Raw genomic sequence first — 21,476 nt, forward strand, 5'->3', positions numbered from 1 at the left:
CATGCACCGCAAAATAATCCGCACAGAAAAGATAAAAAGGAGGAGAAATTTAAAATCTGAAAATAAGAGAGAACTTAGACCAAATATAAGTGTTATACCAATAAATATGAATGGAATAAACTTAATTATTACAAGAGAAGACTTCTAGACAAGATGGAGTAAATGCACTTCTTCCTATTCTGCCCACTAAGTACAGTTACAAACCCTGGATACAAAACATCAAGCAAGCATGAGAAGACACTAAAAGGTGGAGGAAAAAAAAGCAGACTGGCTAGGGACCTCAGGATCCAAGGAACAACAGTAGTGACTTCCTTGGGTTTTCCTTCTACCTCATAAATCCAGGACTGAGTGCTGGAGAAGCTAGCAAATCACAGGCACAGACAGCCCTCCAAAAGCCCCATTCTCTCTAGCCAAGAGACTAGAAAAGAGAGCTTAGCAAGACATTGAACAATGACAATAACTTCTCTACCCTAACACTATGGGAAAAACTATGCTTTCCCCCTACTTCTATCAGCAAAGATCAGTGGAGAAGTCTAGATTTTCAGCAGCTGTAACAAGGCATACTGTCCCCCTCCCTACACTGGGCTGGTGTCAGAGAAGGCAGAGTGAACTAGGACTTTCACTACACTCTATCAATAATGAGAACTCACCCTGCTCTGCAGTGTCAGTGGAAGCCACATGGGGAAGCAATGAGGTGTCCCTACCAGCCAGGGTGGCATCAGTTTATCAGCCTAAGTCTGGTGGAGAGCCTGAGAAAATAGAGTGAACCAACAAACAAAAACATGTGGTGCCTGGGCGTCTCAGTTGGTTGAGCAGCTGACTTTGGATCAAGTCATGATCTCATGGTTCGTGAGTTTGAGCCCCATGTCAGGCTCATTGCTTGTTGGCACAGAGCCCACTTCAGAGTCTCTCTCTCTGCCCCTCCCCTGCTCACATGCTCTCTCAAAAATAATATAAACATTAAAAGCAAACAAAATAACCCCAAACAAAACCATGAAAGTAGCCTCATGGACCTGTGTAAGTGTAACTGAAAAGCTAATATGTGTGTCATTGGACTCCCAGATGGGAAAGGAAAAAAAAGAGAGGGGCTGGAAAAGTCTTCAAATAAATAATGACTGAAAATTTTCTTCATTCAGTTAGACATAAGCCTATAGATTTAAGAAGCTGAGGAAACACAATATAGGATAAATCCAAAGAAATTAATATCAACATGTGTCATAATCAAACTTCTAAAAACTGAAGACAAAACTTACAGTGTCAAGAGACACATGACATCTATCAATAGGGGACAGACAATTCAAATAAGGACAGATTTCTCATCAGGACCATAAAAACTGGAAGGAAACAACATTTTTCAAATGCTGAAAGAAACTAACTATAATTATATAGTTATTTATTCTATAATTCTATACCCAGCAAAAATATCCTTTAGGAATGAAGGGAAAATCAGAACCTCCTTAGCTAAAGGAAGCAAGAAATTATCAGCACCTACCCCAAAAGAGTGTCTAAAGAGAATATTCAAGACAGAAAGGCATGATAAAAGAAGGAAACTTAGAATACCAGGAAGGAAGAGAACACAACAGAATGAGTAACAATATGGGTGAATATAACAGATCCCTTCAACTTTTATTTTTTTTAACCAATTTTTTAAAAGTTTATTTATTTTGAGAAAGAGAGAGAAAGCGTGAGCAGGGGAGGGACAGAGAGAGAGGGAGGGAGAGAGACCTAAGGCATGTACATGAACATTATGTGCATCATGTGCATTTATTATTTTACCTTATTGTTTAATTTATTTGATAGAGACAGAGACAGCATGAGTGGAGAAGGGGAAGAGAGAGAGGGAGAGAGAATCCCAAGCAGGTTCTGCACTGCCAGCCCAGAGCCCTATGCAGGGTTGGAAGTCAGGAAACTGTGAGATCATGACCTGAGCTGAAACCAAGAGTTAGATGCTTAATCGACTGAGCCACCCAGGCACACCTATATCACGTTATTATTATCCCAAACTGCCAGTGCAGAGCCCAACGCAGGGCTTGATCTCATGAACCAAACCGTGAGATGATCATGACCTAAGCCAAAACCAAGAGTCAGATGCTTAATCGACTGAGCCACCTGAGCCCCTCATTTTCACAAATTTTTAAGAAACTTATACCTACATAAAAGCATACAAACCATAAGTGTACAGTTTGATGATCTATCACAAACTCAACACACTCATGTAAGCCCTATCCAGGTCAAGATGCAGAAAGTCACTGGTACCTTAAAGCCCACTCTGACCCAATCCGGGCGCAGGATCTCTCTTCTCCCCAAAGGTAACGAGCATCCTGACTTTTTCTTTTTTTAAGTTTATTTATTTATTTTGAGAGAGACAGAGAGAGCATGAATGAGGGAGGGGCAGAGAGAGAGGGAAAGAGAGAATCCCAAGCAGGATCTGCATTGCCAGCACAGAACCCAATGCAGGGCTTGAACTCACAAAACTGCAATATCATCATCTGAGCTGAAACCAAGAGTTGGATGCTTAACCAACAGAGCCACCCAGGCACCCTCTGACTTTTTCCATCATAGATTAGTTTTTTCTATTTTTGAACTTTATGAAAAGATGGAAATGTAAATTATATATTCATTTTCCATTAACTTCTTTTGAAAAACAGATAGGAAGATGAAGCTACATTGTTGTAAATACCAGTTCACTTCCATTGCTATATTGTATCCCATAATATAAATACAATAAAACCTTGGATTGCCAGTAACTTGTTCTGCAAGTGTTCCACAAGACTACCAAACACATTTAATAAATTTTAACTTGATAAAACGAGCAATGTCTTGCAATATGAATAGTATGGATGCTGAATATCACTTGATCACGGTTGTGCCAATGGTTCTTCTCTCTCTCTTTCTCTTGGTCTCTCTCTGCGAGAATGTGGATGATGGTCTCCTATGCTCAGATGCTTGGTCTCAGGCCAAGGTGTTTGGCAGAAATCAGTGATTTTTTCAGAACATTGGAAGGTGCCCACAATGTTTTTTGTCACTGTGAAGCATATTTTTTGTCACTGCGAAGCACCTATAGACAGTCCTTTGCTTTTCCATCCAAAAGTGAGCTTAAGAATGCTTTGCTTCATTATAGGTCAGGCTGCCTGCAGGTATAGACCCTTTCCTCTACCACCTTATTACCAGTTAATGTTAAATACAGTATATGACAAGAGTTTATTGATACTGTACTGTAGTCAACATCCGTGCAAGCATATACAATGGCCCCCAGGCAGAACAAGGTTGAGGGGCATCTGGGTGGCTCAGTCAGTTAAGTGTCCAACTTTGGCTTGGGTCATGGTCTCATGGTTCGTGGGTTTGAGCCCTGCGTTGGGCTCTGTGCTGACAGCTCAGAGCCTGGAGCCTGCCTCTGATTCTGTGTCTCCCTCTCTCTCCAACCTTCCCTTGCTCACACTCTGTCTCTCAAAAATAAATAAGCACTGAAAAAAATTTTTTTAAAAAGAAAAAGGTTGAAAAGAAAGGCAGTGAGAATAAGGAGATGATTACAGTGGAAGTTAAGAAGTCATCAAGAAGTACGAATGAGGTATGCGACTGGCCAAAATTGCAAGATTTTATAAGAAGTCTACATCTGCATCTTGTTTGCAGAGGAGGAGGAGAAAAGGGGGGAGGAATCCCTCACTTCAAATGAGATTAGGGAGATGTGTAAAATGTGGGAGACAGTGCAAAGTTTTGTAGAAAAGCACCACCGAATAAGGCTGTAGCAGTGCGAGGGATGAATCTGTTTAGCGACAATGCAAAGTCACATTTCTGCGAAATCCTCAAAAGGCTGCAAAAGCAACTGTCATTGGATAGATTCCTTGTTAAAGTTGCACGTAAAGAAAAGATTCCACTGAGCCAATAGCAGTGATTCCATTAGTGACAGTGAAAGTCATAATAACCCTCCTCTCTCTTGTCTCCCTCACACCAGCTGTGAAGGTCTTCAAAAGTAAGTGCAGGTTAATTTGTTTTTCTTTATATTTTCTATTTTCTTTAATATTTTCTATTATATTACTGTATTGTAATGATTTGTATATGAATATTTTTGGGTTGTAGAATGAAACATCTGAGTTTCCATTATTTTTTATGAGGAAATTCGCTTTGATATACAAGTGCTTTGGATTACAAGCATGTTTACAGAACAAATTATGCTCGTAAACCAAGGTTTTACTGTCTACCACAATTTACTTACCCATTCTACTCTTAATGGGTATTTGGAAATGACTTGTTTAGGCTATCACGAACACTGCTGATAAGAACATGCATATGCATTCTTTTGAGGTTCATGTATGTGCTTTTTAGATACGCACCTAGTAGTAAAGCTGCTGGATTGTAATATGCACATACATCCAATTTTAGGAAATGACAAACATTTTCAAAGTGGCTGTAATGATACTCCTGCGGCAGTAAGTTCTTGTTCCACGTGATCGCTGCTTGGTACTAACAGCCTTCCTAATGATTAATGAAATTGAGCGCCTTTTCATATATTTACTTGATCTGTTGATTTACACATCTGGTTAAGTGCCTTGTTGATTTTTTTTTTAATTGGGTTGTCAGATTTTATTTGTAGGAGTTCTTTATATGTGTTGGATATGAGTCTTGTCAGTTTTAAGTATTGCAGATATTTTCTCCTGCTCTATGGCTTTCCCTTTCACTCTCTTCATGGTGTCGATTGAGAAATAGAATTCCTTTATTATTATTTACTCTGATTTGTTAATGTTTTCCTTTATGTGTAATGCTTTATTTTTTTAAGTTTTATTTCTACTGAGACAGAAAGAGAAAGAGAGCGTGCAAGCAGGGGATGTGTGGAGAGAGGGAGAAAGATCCCAAGCAGGCTCCACAGTGTCAGCAGAGAGGCCGACTAGGGGCTTGAACTCATGAACCGTGAGATCATGACCTGAGCCAAAGTCAGATGCTTAACTGACTGAGCCACCCAGGTGCACCCCATATTGCTTTTTAAGAATCCTTTGCTTATCTTAAGGTCATGAAGATGAATGTCCTCTTATGTTTTCCTCTGGAAGCTTTTTCACATTTAGATCTACAAAAACACCTGGAATTTATTTTGTATATGGTGTTGGGTAAGGATCAAGTTTAATTTTTATCCTTAAGATAGCCAACTGTGCATATATGCATGAGTTTGTTCCTGGTCTTTATACAATTTTATTGTTCTATTTGTCTATCCTCATACCAATCTCACACTGCTTTACTATCTTTTTTGGTAGTATGTCCTGGTACTTAGTAAAATGAGTTCTCTTGCTTTATTTTAAAGATTGTCTTAGCCACTCTTGTTTCTTGATATTTCTGTATAAATTTAAACACACACACACACACACACACACTGTGTGGGATTTTTTGCATTTCATTTGTAATATGAGTTTTTATTTACTTTTTTCAAGCCTCACAATTTTTATTTCTTGAAATATTACATTAGGCAGGATGAAAAATACAATGTTGAAGATATTCAGCATGATGGGCATCATTAATGGACATCCCTGTCTCAGTGCTCATCCCTTTGGGGAAAGCTTTCAGTATTTGGCCATTATAGCATCATATGATGCTGGCTTGATGCTTTTTGAAGGTGCTATTAAATCAGGTTAAGGAAGTTCCTTCTTACTTTTCTGTGAAGTTTTTTTTTCAAATAAATAGTTGCTGAATTTTATCTAAAGCTTTTGAAGATATGGCTTTTTCCTTTACTCTTTTAAAATGGTAACATTGATTTTCAGATAATAAATCAACCACAACTTCCTGAAATAAACCCAACTTGTCTGTCATGCATTCTCTTCTTTACATATTGTTGAATTCAGTTTGTGTTGAGGAATTTTGTACTTATGTTCACAAATGATTTAGCTAATAGTTGTTGGGATTTTGCCTCCTAATATTCTTTTCAGATTTTAGTATTGAGATTATGCAGGCCTTATGAGACAAGTATGGATGTGTTCCTTTGGTCTCTACAGAAGTTTGTATAATACGTGTGTTAATTACTCCTTAAATATTGGAAGAATCCGCTGGATGAACCATCTGGGCCTAAAGATTTTGTGTGTGTAGGGGGTAGAGGAGTGGATTTCAAAATTTTGGATTGAATTTTGTTTCATTTAGATGGCTATTTAAATATCTACTTCTTTTTGTGCCCATGTTAACAAGTTGCATTTTTCTAGGAACTTACACATTTTGTTCACGCCTTCAAATTTACTGACATAAAGTTGCTCGTAACATTCTCTTATCTGTTGAATGTCTACTTGCTCTACAGTCACAGTGAAAGTGTGGTCAAGAAAGTTCCTTTCAGATCAGTCCCCTTTCTTAGCACTTCAACATTGCCTTGCACCACAGGCCCCAGATGCCATGACCCAGGTTAGACCCCAGCCCACACTGGTCTGTCCGCACTGTCTACAGCCAAGTGGGTCACCCCCGTCAGGCCTATTTCCTCTTGTCTGGAGTCTGATACGCCAAAGGCAGCAGCCTTAATGTCCTAACTTGGTTCTACCCTTCTGCCTGTTCCCCCTGATTTCCGGCAGGGCATTTCTAGAGGCAAATCTTTTTTTTTCCACTTGTTGGTGAGAGCAATAATGATGTCTCAGAAGCCAAGCAATGTGTGTGCTGAATCTACTCCGGATTCTGTCTTTGCTTTATTGTAAGTCTTCACCATTATGATAACATTGGTGGCACAGTGGACTGTGTTTTTATAAAGTCATCTGGCATAGTGTGAACCCTTGGTTCTGGTAGGAAGAGAGGTGACCTTTAAAATGACCACAAAAGCCATAGAGGATGTTACAACAATGCATATCTACCTTTCCAGAGGTAGTTCAGTGCTTCCGGTTGTATCAGAGAGAGCTGAAGTTGGCCTATCAAGTTTACCTTTCACATTTAAATAAGAAAAAAAAAAAAAGAACTGGAGGCTAGAGCAGCCAATAAACATGTTTTTACCTTAAGTGAGAAGATAATTTGGTACAGAGACAAGACCAAAATAAATCAAGGAAAAAAACAGTCTGTTAACTGGAAACATAAAACATAGTGTCTCAATGGGATTTTTCTTCCACCAATAATAATAATATAATATAATATTAATAATAATTTAACACCTATGTCCTAAAGGGAGTGGAGGCATTCTAGATTTATAATAAAACATTGTACATATGATGCCTATGTCGTACTCATAAAAGCAAATAACAGGCAGAGAAAACTTGACATAGGTTTTTCTGTTGTTCTAATGACTCTTCAGGAAGAGATCTTGATGGGGAAAGAATTAGCAACAGTTTTGAGTTTTGTCTTTGTTTATCCTGAAGATTTTAAAAACATCTTTTTATTAAAGAATAAAAACCGGGGACCCCTTGCTGGGCCGTGCCTTTCCACTCAGCAGCAGCAGCCCGCATCAGGGGGGCCTGTGTGGATGTCTTGCCAGCCCTCACAGCCCTAACTCCCGCTTGGTTTTATAATAGGGGCCCCAAGCAAATGGGACAAAAGTGCAAAATGTGGCCCCCAAAGTATGAGAGATTGGTGTGTGTGTGTGTGTGTGTGTGTAGGGGTATTTGTGTGTTCTGTTCAAGCTCTTCCTCTGCAAGGCTCAGCCTCTCCTCAGCCAGCTGAACCCTAAGTCTCAGGTCTGCCCTGCACTCTGGGCTCAGATGTGCCCCCTGAGGGGGCCGCCAGCAGGCTACTGACCCACCAGCCTGTATTGGTATCTGTATCTGTATTGGTATTTGTATCTGTATTCCCTGAGTGGTCTGCAGCCCCAAGAGCTGCCATTGACTCTAACACTTGTCCTTGGACATTTCTCAGGGGGTATTTTGCAGCCTTTTGTTTTGTTCTGTCTTACTGTTGAGCAGTCTGATTGGGTTGCATAGCAGAGATGAAAGAGTGTGGCATCCTCTTTCTGTTTCTAAGATTTCACTTGGGTCAACAGCTCGCACGCATGTCATGCCCCAAAGGCTCAGGTTTTCCGGGAAATAATGGCTAGGTGAGCAGCCTGCCCTGGGTCTGACTCTCCGGGACAGGCCCCCAGAGGGATCCTACTGCTGTCTGGGCAGCTCTGCCAGCCTGAAGGAGGGGCTCAGGGCAGGGGGAGGGGCAGGAAAGCTTTCTTCTCAGGAAGCGAGTGAGAGGCCAGCAAAAGACAATAAGGAATTGGGGCCCAGGCTGCCTCCACTGGCCAGGGGACCTGGGGGTAGAGAATTTGGGGGAATTTGAGAATCATCCCTGGGTAGCTGTTACCAAATATAATGGAAACAACCTTCTGGATATTTGCACTTCTGGGTATCTCCAGACACATTTAAAATAAATTTTTTAAGATTGTGCCTTTTGTTCAGGCCCATTCAGTGCCAAGTGTAGTCAGGTTTCTGTCTCCCAGAGTTGGCATCATAGTGAAAACAGGGTCAGGTAACAGTCACATTGCAGTTGGCAGTTATACGCTTTCCTTCTGTTGTTATCTCATTTGATCCTTACTCCAACTCCACGAGGTAGGCCAGGCAACTATTACTATTCCCACTGGACACCAAGGCTTGGAACGTTTAAAAAAACCACCCACATCAGAAAGTGGCCAGTGAGCCCTGGAAGCCTGGTCACCTCCTTTGGTCCTTCTGCCACTGTTGCATTGCGTCCTCTACATCACTTTGGGAGGCAATGAGCTGTTCTCTGTGGCTGAACACACCTGAAAAAGTGGGTTCCCCTAGAACCTCTCAAGTAATCCTGAGAGTGAGCAAGGTGGCAAGATGCAAAGTCCTACTGGCATGACATGAGCGCATGGAAAACCACCAGTCTCACATATATGAATGAACACAACTGAACTGAAATGGGCCTCTGGAGAAATCCTTGAAATCTTTGACCAGTCTGAGTCCTAACTGCAGTAAAATCCATAGGGATGCTATATTTAACATTTTAACACAAATTAACAACATTTTGTTAAATACATCTCAGGGGGAGAGGAAGGTAGTGGTTGAAAAGAGGAAAGGGCAGAATCTGGGGTCCCTGTGGCTCCTGTAGGCCACAGCTGTGGAGGGGGAAGCAACTCTGGCTTCCAGCAGCCCTTAGAGGACACTGTGACCCGGTAGCTGCATGGACTTCAACCTAACGGCCATGTTGACCGTTGAGAATGAGATGCCTGTTGGCCCCGAGGCCATTCTTCAAACAGTCTCTCTCTTTGCCTTTGGTGGCTTCTTCCTCCTCCTCCTCCTCTTCCTCGTCTTCTTCATACCCATCCTCATCATCACTCCGCACATCGTGGGTGTCCTAGAGAAAGAAAGGAATGGGATGTGAGTGACAACCTTCCAGAAAGAGCTTGAGTGATGAAGAAAACCCAAATCCCAAACCCAGAAAGAAAATGCAAATTTCAAAAACCAAACATTCACCAAGGTAGAACATATCATGGGTCACACAATAAATCTCAACAAACTTAAAGAATTGAAATTATGCAAAGTATACTTCAGGTTATAATGGAATTAATTTAGAAATCAATACAAAAAATAGGAAAATCTCAAACCAGTTGGAAATTAAACAACACACACTTGACAATGGATCAAAGAGTAAGTCACAATGGATATTAGAAAATATTTTTATTAAAATGAAACTACAGCATATCAAAATTTGTCAAAGGTAGCTAAATAGTGCTTATAAGGAAATTTATAGCATTAAATGTTATATTAAAAAGAAGACAAGTCTCAAATAATTTGAGCTTCCACCTTAAGAAATTAGAAAAAAGAAGTGCAAAATAAGCCCAAAGCAAGCAAAAGGGAGGAAATAATAAAGAAATCAATGAAACCGAAAACAGAAAAAAGCAGTAAACCAAAAGCTGGTTCTTTGAAAAGATCCATAAAATTGATAAATCACTAGCAAAGGAAAAGAGAGAGAAGGCACAACTTGTCAGAAAATAAAAAGAGGATTCAACTATGGATACTACAAATATTATAAAAATAACAGAATACAATGAGCAATATTATGCATATATATCTGACAACTTGGATGAAATGGACTAATTTCTCAAAAACTACAAACTACCAAAATTCACCCAATATGGCATAGGTAACCTAAAAAAGTCATATAACTATAGAATAAATTAAATTAGTTATAGATCTGGAAACGAATATCATCAGGCCCAGAAGTTTTCACTGGCAAATTCTATGAAACATATAAAGAAGAAATAACACCAAAGTTCCACAATATCTTCCATTAAAAAGAAGAAGGAATACTTCCCAATTTATTTTGAGGCTAGAACTACCCACATACCAAGGCCAGAAAAAAGACAGCATAAGAAAAAACAACTACAGACCAATATCTGTAATGAATATATACATAAAAAATCTCAACACAATAGTCCAAATCAAAACCAGCAATGTATAAAAATAATAATACATCACAATGAAGTGGGGTTAGTCCCAGTAATGCAAGGCTGTTTCAATATTTAGAAATCAATGAATGTAATTCAACCTATTAATAATCCAAAGAAGGAAAAAATATATAATTATATCAGTTGATGAAGAAAAATCATATGACAAAATTCTACATCCACTCATGATCAAAAAAAAATTCAGCAAAGAAGAAATAGAAGCTAACATCATACTTAATGATGAATGACCGAACGCTTTCCTCCTAAGATTAGGAACAAAGCAAGAATATCTACTTTCACCACTCCTATACAACATTGTATTGGCAGTCCTAGTCAATGTAATAAGGTAAGAAAAAGAAACAGAAGTCAAACAGATTGGAAAGAAAGAAGTAAAAGCGTCACTATTTGAAGATGACATGATTATCTATGTAGAAAATCCCAATCTACCGAAAGCTCCTAAAATTCATAAGTGAGTTTAGCACAAAGTTGCAGGACACAAGGTTAACACACAAAATCACACACACACACACACAAACACACACACAATCTTGATTTCTATATGTTTTTTAATGTTTATTTTATTGCTTGAGAGAGAGAGAGAGCATGAGCAGGGGAGAGGCAGAGAGGGAGGGAGACCCAGAATCCGAAGCAGGCTCCAGGCTCTATGCTGTCAGTACAGAGCCTGACATGGGGCTCAAACTCACAACTGCGAGATCATGACCTGAGCCGAAGTCGGAAGCTTAACTGACTGAGCCACCAAGGTGCCCTGCATTTCTAAACAATAATGTAGTAGCCTGAAAAATGTCCTCAAAGATATTAAGTACTAATCCCTAAAAACCTGTGACTGTTACCCGATATGGTAAAGTTTTTGCAGATATGATTAAGTTAAGAATCTTGAGAAGACTGTCCTGGATAATCTAGGAATGCCCTAAGGCCATCCGAAGTGTATAAGAGAGGCAAAGGGAGATTCAACACAGAGAATAGGCAATGTTAAGATGGAGTTAGAGACTGGAGTAATGTGGTTGCAAGAAAGGAATACTGGCAGCCACCAGAAGTTGGAAAAGACAAAGAACAGATTCTCCTACAGCCTCTGGAGGGAACACAGCCCTTGCCACACCTTGATTTCAGCTCAAAACTGATTATAGACTTCTGGCCTCCAGAACTGTGAAAGAATAAATTTGCTGTTTTTAAGCCATCAAGTTTTGTTACAGCAGCCACAGGAAACTAACATGACTAGCAATGTCTGACTAAAAACTGAAATTTAAATATCTGTAACATTACAAAAGTTTCCAAAAAATAAAATGCTTAAGTATAAATCTAACAAAACACATATAGGATCTGTATGTAAAATCTATAAAACTCTGACGAAAGAAATCAAAGATCTAAATAATTGGAGAGATATACTATGTTCATGGATTGGAAGATTAAACATAGTAAAAATGTGAATTACCCCCAAGTTGATCTACAGATTCCACACAATACCAATTAAAATCTCAGCAAGATTTTTTGTACATACAGACAAGCCAACTCTAAAATTTATATGGAAAAGCAAAGAAACTAGAAGAGCTAAAGCAATTCTGATAAAATTGGAGGACTCAAACTACCCAAATTTGAAACTTACTATAAAGTTATAGTAATCAAAGCTGGGTGGTATTAGCAAAGGGATAAGCACATAGATCAGTGGAACAGAATAGAGAATCTAAAAATAGGCACACATAAATATGGCCAATTGAGTTTTGACAAAGGTGCAAAAGGAATTCAATGGAGAAAGAATAGTGTTTCCAACAGTGTTGGAACAATTAGAAATCCATAGGCAAAAAACTAAACTTTAACCTAAGTGTCATATCTTACACAAAAGCCAACCCAAAATGGATCATAGATCTAAATGTAGAATATAAGACTATAAAACTTTTAGAAGAAACCCGTGACCTTAGGTTGGGTGAGGGGTTCCAAGATGTGGAACAACAACAACAACAACAACAAACTCCATTGGAAAAAAACAATAATCTGGACTTCATCAAAATGAAGTCCACTATAAAAAACACTATTTAGAGAATAAAAAGACAAGGTGCAAACTAGGAAATAATATTTGCCAACCTCATAGCTGACTTGTATGAATAATAAAGAACTCTCAAAACTCAACAATAAGAAAAAAGCAAACCAACTGAAAAGTGGGCAAAATATGCAAAGAGAAGCATTTCCTTAAAGAGGATACAGGATGTCAAAAAGCATTTGAAAGGATGTTCAACATTATTAACTGTTAGCCAAATGCAAATTAAAACCAGGATGAGATACAACTATAAACCCATTAGAATACCTAAAATTAAAATTACTGACAATACCAAGTGCTGACAAGGACGTAGAGTGACTGGAAGGAACTCTTACACATTGCTGATGGAAATACAAAATGGTACAGGCACTTTGGAAAATAGTTTGACAGTTACTTATAAAGCTAAGCATACATTTACTATATATGGCAGCAATCCTATTTCCGAGTATCCACCCTGGAGAAATGAACATTATGTTCACATAAAAACAAATGTTTATAACATCTCTATTCATAACTGCGAAAATTGGAAGCAACTCAAATGTTCTTCAATCAGTAAATGGATAAATAGTGGTGCATCTGTACAATGCAATACTACTTACCAATGAAAAAGAAACAAGTGTTGACATTTACAAGAAATTGGGGGAATCTCAGCGGCATTATGCTAAGTGAAAATAAATTAGTTTTAAAAGGATACCTACCATATGATATACTAATGTTATTAACATTCTCTTCTTTTTAAAAAATGATACATTTTTCTTAAAGTTTATTTATTTTGAGAGAGAGAGAGCAAGGGAAGGGGGGAGAGAGAGAGAGAGAGAGAGAGAGAGAGAGAGAGAATCCTAAGCAGGCTCCTCACTGACAGTGCGAGTGCACACTGACACTGACACCGGGCTCGAACTCACTAACAGTGAGATCACATTTACATGCTCTTCTTGAAAAGACCACCTATCTGGATGGAGAAGGGATGCCAGGGGCACCATTACGGTGATGGCTACACAAATCTATACCTGTGTATAGATTCATCAAACTTTATACAGATGGGAAAAAGTCAATTTTCCCAATGGTGTTTAAAAATTAATCGTATTTCTTTTCAGATAGCAAATACTATGGTTTTCCCAATATGCATTTGCTAAGTAAAGTATTACTCATGTAGGCCTTTTGGTTGTCAAGATGCTCTTATTGTCGGGAATTAGGATGGGTTCTATTTTCTTTATGCAGGGACTCTTTCAAGGGCAGTTCTTAATGAAGGGGTATAGGCTCCCCCACCTCTCTCAGGTATTCTCAGAGAAATTCTGGGAGAAAGACTCTCAGAAGAATGACATTCCTACAGATCAGGCTTCATTCCAAAACAGAAAAGATGGTATGGATTATTAGAACAATACTGAGAACTCAGGCTCTGGGCAAGGCCAGTGTTGGCCATGACCCCGCACCCCTCTAAACCAGTCCACAAACATCTCTATTAAACTTAGACTAGAAAAGAAAACAAACAAACAAACAAACAAACAAACAAACAAACATGGGAGCATCTGGGTGGCTCGGTCTGAGCATCTGACTTCAGCTCAGGTCGTGATCTCCTGGCTCATGAGTTCGAACCCTTCATCAGGCTCTCTGCTGTCAGCACAGAGCCTACTTCAGATCCTCTATCCCCCTATTTCTCTGCCTCTTCCATGCCCCCCCCCCCGCCAAAGCAAATAGAAATTTAAAAAAAAGAAAAAAACATGGAAGATGAAGGCTGGTTCCTGACACCCCATTTTTTGAGATGCCATCTATAGCCATATGAGTCACTTTCTCCTTTTGTGACCTCCAGACTAAACCTGACCACCTCTGGGTATATGTAACCGAATACCTCCTCTGTGTACAATCTTCCTGCAAACATGGCTTTTGAAAAAACCCAACGTACCCATATTCTGCTGCCTTAATCACAGAAATGTCACGTCATGGGCTCTTCTCAGTACGATCGGTTCTTTTCCGCAACAACACAGAAAGGGTCTTAAAGTAAAAAGGCTCACTGTAACCATGGAGGCATAAACTTGGTGTCTCATCTGTTATGCAATGGAGAAAGGCAACCTTTTTATGATATGCTGTGAGCAGGGATCAGAAGTGCTGTTCCCCTCTGCAGATGGGTCCTTCAGGGAAGGATCATGCATGGCTGATGATTGCTTTCATGGACCACGCCCCTTGAGTCTCCTTCTTCAAAAGATTTTTGTAGGGAACAAGGGGAAATCTGAGTCAGAATAAAGAAATAAATTTCTCTCCAGAAAAGCAGACTAGCATCTACTGTCCCATTTCTCCAGGACTTAAGGAGCTGCTTCAGCTGAGATATGAACTGGTCCTAGAAGATGCTTCCCATTGCCCCAAGCCACATCTCCAGCCCTCTTACCTCTAGGAAGGGGTCCTGGACCAGTGGAGCCTTCTGGAAATTAATGGCGTCTAATGGTCACAAAGGTTGGGGAGCATCACTGATTTTCAGTAAGCAGTGGCTAGAGATACCATATATCCTACAATGTGCCTGACATCCTAGCATCCTGCCAGACCTCTGTGTAAGTGAAACTGTGTTTCTGTGTTTAATCATCCAAACCTAGAACCTAATTCCATTTTACATTCAAGCATGGTAATTCTTGTGTGGTTTTAATATACTCTCAATTCTCCAGGAACATAACTATGTACACAATTCAAAGGAAGGCTATACTTTGTTTTGTTCAGGGCTTCATAATTTCAGAAAACCATGTCACAGATGACACAACACTACCGGGGGGAAGTTGAGTCCCAGCACAACATGCCTGCATCAGTCTGTGTTTACAGCTGCCCCATTCATGGTGAGTCTCCACATGAGCAAGCACGGCATCTGTTGACTCCAGGATCCTCTTGAGTGTAGTTTTGCACGTAGGTTACACATGAAATGAATGTTTTATCAGAAATGCCTCTTATTATATCTTTTTCTATTACAGTTGTGGCATTATATTAATTTTGAAATTATGATTATAGGTGAGTTATATTACCTGGGATTTTTTTTTTTAATTTTGAGAGAGAGAGAGAGAGAGAGAGAGAGAGAGAGAGAGAGAGATTGAGAATCTTAACCAGGCTCCACGCTCAGCATGGGGCCCAACGCGGGACTCAATCCTATGACACTGGGACCATGACCTGAGCTGAAATCAAGAGTTGGACGCTCAACCAACTCAGCCACCCAGGTGCCCCCTTAACCTGGGAATTTAATTTCAGGCTAGCGAATGGGATACGGGTCCAGTAGGATTGAGAACCATGGCCCTAGATGATGCATCAAGCTTAGAAAGGATTTTTGGATAGTGAGAGTTTGTTGGATGGATGTACAAGTGGTTGCATGTTATGCAAGCTTACATAATATAAATCGGAAATGATGGGTATTAAAGTATTGCTAAAAGCTCATGTTATATTCAATTTTATCTTGTATATGCCGTCTATAATAAAACCATAACAGCAGTGGAAACCTCAAAGGGATTTTTTTCCTCTGCTCTAAAAGTCCGCTGTGCTCCACCTATTCATCCCTCCCTCTTCCCCAACCCCTCATGACCACTGACCTGTCTACTGCCTCACAGATTTGTCTTTTCCAGAATGTCATATAGTTGGAATCATAGAGTATGTAGTCTTTTAAGATTGGCCTCTTTCACTTAGTTATGTGCATTAAGGTTCCTCCATGTCTTTTCATGGCTCAATTGCTCATTTCTTTTTATTGCTAAGGAATATTCCACTGTTGGAGGTACCACAGTTTATGTACACATCCACCTACTGGAGGACATCGTGGTTGCTTCCGAGTTTTGTCAATTGTGGATAAGGCTGCTATAGACACTCGTGCTCTAAATGTCTATGTGCTGAGCACTGGACCAAGCAGCTAGTGTGAACAATAACATTCCCTCCTCACAGTAACCCTAGGACATAGGAGCCAGTCTCTTTACTTTACAAGAGAGGAAACTGAGGCTCAGAGGGATTAAGTAACTTAGAAGGCCACACAGCTAAGAAAGGCAGATCTGATGAAAACCCTACTCTAAGCTTAGAAACTGTGAACCGCAGTGCTCTACAGACCCCTGCTGGAGTCTTCTGCACACACACTTGAGACAGGGCACCCAGGAGGCAGACACTCAGTTCTGTTTGAGGTCAGTTCTCTGCATAAGAAAGCTCCCTCTCCTTTCCTACTGAACAGAGCACCAGCGGTCTCCTTATACCTCCTCACCCTGTTCTGACTCTGCCCTTGGTACCAGCAGGACTGACTTTGAAGCATAAAATTGGAAATAATGAAAATCACCCCTAATTAATTATTTTTACTCTGTGAGACAAACACTGACATGTTTTATTCTGTTCTGTTTCATTGTAAAAACGGTGGTTGAGACCTAGGAAACTGGATTACTGATCTGCCACCCACAGTTTGAAAAAAGCTGACTTCGGGTATGCCAGAAAAAAGAGGTTTTTCTAAATAGCCCAAATCAGAGAATATTAAAATACAAACCATAATGCATGTTCTGCAAAGCACTTTTTCACAACTACAAATCTTTCCCAGCAATTACAACACTTAACAGAAATCAAAAACAAATCAAGCTTGCTCTAGTGGAACAAGGAATTAAATACTTGCTAAAGGTCAAGCCACAGTGTTTTCTGGAACACTACCTGTCTGCTTTGACAGAGTGCCAAGACTGCTTACACAGCAGCATTGAGTCTGTCTCTTGGAATCAGCCCATTTCTTTTCCTGCATTGCCTTTCCCTACACTGTTCTCTGCACACTTTTAGTTGTCACTGGGCTAGTAGAACTTGTCTCATGCAAATGTTGGCCTGAAACCCTCCCACAAATTATTAAAGGCCCAAGAAAATGCACGCATAAAGAGGACCCAGAACCTTTTGAAGAGTGAACTGGACCTTGGATCAGCAGCCAAAGGGTCACAGCTACTTGGTTCAGTTCTCCCACTTGCCCAAGCGTATGGGCTCACATGCTCACCGTGATCTGCCCACCTGAGCTGCCTCTCAGTGAAGGTCTCAGCAGCTGCCATTACAGAGAGCACATCACTATCTGATCACTTTAGATAGCATTCTTTTGAATTAGCAAAGATATCTATATGCAACTGAACTTTTTCCAGAAATGACCTGGGCCCTCTAGAACACGTTATTAACAATATTATTCATTCCACGATTGAAGTGGATGAGTATAATTTTTGCAAAGTCTTTTAAGAATCCCCTTCTCACCTGGCAACAACCTTTGGTTGCACAAAACGGTGGTGGAAAGAATGAGGGACAAGTTACGTATGTAGCGGAGACCGTGTTACTAGCTCTAACGGGGGCTTTGGAGCCCCCACATCACCAAAAGGCATCAATATTGGCAAATGTCATCTGCCTGGCACTCCAAGAGGGCAGAGAAGATGTGTGTTCAGAGGATGGGCTGAAATCACAGCCACTGTGAAGGGAGACTGGCAGTCAGTTTGGAAGCATCCCATACACTAGAAGAAATAGAAACCTCTGAAATTGGGGGACGCCTGGGTGGCTCAGTCAGTTAAGCGTCCAACTTCAGCTCAGGTCATGATCTCATGGTTTGTGGGTTTGAGCCCTGTGTCGGGCTCTGTGCTAGCAGCTCAGAGCTTGGAGCCTGCTTTGGATTCTGTGTCTCCCTCTCTCTCTGTTCCTCCCTCCACCCCCAAAGATGAATAAACATTAAAAAGAAAGAAAGAAAGAAAGAAAGAAAGGAAGAAAGAAAGAAAGAAAGCAAGCTGTGAAATTGGGATAAAAATGGCCTTCCTCAATTAAAGTCATGAAGTCAAAATACCCCTTTGAAGAGTGGGTGCCAGGAATGGGGGCATAGAGCTGAACTGACTTATGTCCAAAAACTCAAGCACCTGATCCCTAAAGTAATGAACACACTTCCAGCTTCTGCTAGTCTCCTTTTCTTTTGGGGAGCTCACAAAAAACTGGCTGACTTTGTAACAGTACATGGTAATTACCTTCGGTTGGTGTCAAATCTCTTGGACACAGAATGCCAGGATCAAGATCACAGCCCCAGTTGCCTATAATTCTGAGGGCGAGTCAACGTAGTACCTAGCCCTTTATGTCCTGTGGAGTTTGGATCCACATCCCTGAAAACATACCCTGAGATTGGCTTGTCTGTGTACACAGAATGTTTCCTCTTGAATTTCAGAGCCAGACACAAAAGTTGCTTCTTAAACTGCCCCAACTCACCAGTGTAAGCTAGAATATAACCCTTGAACAACATGGGGTTTAGGGGCATTGACCCCTGCACAGTTGAAAATCCACGTATAACTTTTGACTCACCAAAAATTTAACTGCTAGTAGTCTACTGTTAACTGGAAGTGTTATCAATAGCATGAATAGTTGACTAACACATATTTTGTGTGTTACATGTACTATATACTATATATTTAAAATGAGCTAGAGAAAAGAAAATATTATTAAGACAATCATAAGGAAGAGAACATACATTCACAGTACAGCACAGTTCAAACCCGTGTCGTACAAAGGTCAAGTGTGCATTCTATTTTCCACTGATGGCTTTTTTCATTTCACTTGGTGCTATCAATGTCTCTAATTTCCTTAAGAAATGAATTCATTTTGCTAAGGCTTATGGGGGCTTTGAAAAATGAGCTTCTAAGAGAAGAAGTCAGTTTTAGGGCTAGGTGGATTCTAGAGAGTGTCTTGTCAAACATGTTCATTTTCCAGGTTAAATAAGAGCTTCAAGACTCCATCGCACCCAGCTGAGTGACACAGCCCCACAGAAGCCACATGGTTCTTGATAACAACCATAGATGTCTTTCATATTCTCTGTATTACCTAAAAATTAATTAACAGTGTACCAGACTCTGTCATAATCATCCAATTGCGATGGATGTGGAAAATGATTTGGTTTCGTAAATGTAATTTGCTTTGGGGATTAGAACCATTAAAATTAGCACATTCTCTAAACTGCCATATTTTATGGCCTTTAGAAACAGCTTTAGATTCTATGGCCTGGAAATTCGACAACCCTAACAAGGCAAAGATACAAAGCGATTTTGGAAAAAAAAAATCACTAGGATTTAGGTAAGCATCGTTTAAGAAATAATCATATAAAGGTGGAGGATTAAGTATATAGTCATAGAAAATGTGTATTAAAATTGAAACGTTCAAATTTGTTTTAAATATTAGCATCCAACAAAGAATTTCTACACTCCATTAAGAAGGGGGGAAAAACACAATGTGACAGAAAAGTAGACAAAGGATCTGAGCAGGCAATTCACGGAAGAGGCAACATTTGTGACAAATAAACTATACAAAATGCTCAATATTAGTAATCAGGAAGATGAGAATTAAAGTGAGATTAAAAAAAACTCACATTCATCAAACTGGTAAATATTGAAAAGTCCGATAAAAGCGAGTGTTGGTGAGGATGTGGGGTTTGAAAGATAGTTTGACAGCATCCAGTAAAGGTGACGTGGGGATCCTCCCTACAGAGAAACTCTCATTATACATTCTCAAGGAGACAGATATATGGATGTTTATGGTAGAATTGACTATAAACAGGAGGCTAAACAGAGTGTGGAGTATCTGATTGGTGGAAAACTGTACAGGAGTTAAATGAATTGATCCACAGAGTAACATGTGTCAATGTGAATGTCATGGATGAAGAAAACAAGATGCACAATTATATATACTAGATGTAAAGTTTAAAAATAAGAAAGCAATACTCCATATTTTTGACTGTATTCAAGTCTAACAAGCATATGAAAGCATGGGTGGAAGGACACAGCCTCAGTGGTTTTCTTTGCAGGGGGAGAGAGGGGAATACAATCTTTCTTTCTAGTTTCTCTTAGGTGATTCCATCTAGCGTGCAGTAGGCCCTCAGTATCTGTTTGATGAGTGAGTGAATGAACGAATCTAACACCACAGCAGAAACCCCCACCTTGACCCCCAAATTTATACCCCAGTGTGGACCTCTCTCCCTGGCTTCAAACTCAAATGCTCACAGCTAGACAATCTCCTCTCAGCTGCCTAATGGGCTTATCAAATGCTGGTCAACTCATACACCACCTTTTCTCCGGTCTTCCCTATTTCAGCAAATGGCACTTCCATTCATTCAGTTGTTCCAGACAAAAACCTCCAGATTATCTTCAGTCCTGCCCTGTATGGGAGACCTTGTTTCCCAGACCATCACACTCAGTGGGGCTCTTTGGTACAGACCTCTTCCCTTGTCTTCAGCAATTTCCAAACTGCATCAAATCCCTGTGACCAGGATCTAGATTCTGCGTTGGCTTGGCCCATGGGCTCAGCAAACTGTAGCACAGCAGTCAGCAGAGCTGTGCCACACAGGTTTGGATCCCCAGAGCCCCCTCCTGACCTAGAGCACTTTGCAGCAGACTCATGACAACCACTTCAGAGAGTTCTTGCGGGACAGGGCCGTTGCCTTGGCTCAGAGGAGCCATGCTGCCATTGTTGCTGAGATTTCTGAATAAGGAAAATTCACAAAGTATCTCACCACTGTCCTTCTCCAGTGGTAGACAAAATACAACATGTTCTTAGGCAACCCCAATCCACCAGCTCACATTCAAAATGGAATACATAACATTATTATGGCCCATAGCAACTAGAGTATCGTGGGGCTATTCTACACCAGAGTTTCCCAACTGGTGTGCCAGGAAAAGGTTAAAATATGCTGAGACATTGATTCCTTTAGATCTTGGAGCAGCTACCAGAGCCCCAGTCTCCTCATTCTTTGGACGGTAGCGTCGGTTTTCCCTAGCATGCTGTGCAAGTATCAGTCTCTCAGTGCCCTGAGGGAAGGAAGATTGGGAAGTGCTGTATGGGGCTGAAAGAAATGTTTCAATAAGTAGCAACCTTGGAAGACTTCCTCCTAAGTACAGTTGCTTGAACTAGAGATGGGAGACTGTGTAGCTCAAACTTGGATGCTGTGATTCCAGGGGAGGGAAAGGTATGTGTGAAGGGCAGGAGGGGAGAATTAGCTGCTTCCAGGACATGAACGGTTCTGCTGCTTAGACCCAACATTCGACAAGGTTAAGAAGAGAAGAAATGACAAGACAGAAATGGTCACTAAGTGAATGAAAAGGAACCAAGAATGACTGCTTGGCATGG

The 21,476-nt window shown here is 40.3% G+C and overlaps 1 protein-coding gene across 3 annotated transcripts in view; it reads right to left on the reverse strand.

Annotated features, from left to right (window-relative positions):
• Positions 1–5,364: 5,364 nt before the first annotated feature.
• CERS3 (ceramide synthase 3) overlaps positions 5,365–21,476 on the reverse strand; it is a 119,173-nt gene continuing 103,061 nt past the window's right edge. For all 3 annotated transcript variants that reach the window (XM_047864557.1, XM_047864555.1, XM_047864556.1), the window contains one exon: positions 5,365–9,240. In XM_047864557.1, coding sequence (XP_047720513.1) covers positions 9,079–9,240 — 162 coding nt within the window. In that variant the 3' untranslated portion in view covers positions 5,365–9,078. The remainder of the gene's footprint in view (positions 9,241–21,476) is intronic.

This window comes from Prionailurus viverrinus, chromosome B3 (genome assembly GCF_022837055.1).
Source record: "Prionailurus viverrinus isolate Anna chromosome B3, UM_Priviv_1.0, whole genome shotgun sequence".
In the NCBI taxonomy this organism is placed as follows: Eukaryota; Metazoa; Chordata; class Mammalia; order Carnivora; family Felidae; genus Prionailurus; species Prionailurus viverrinus.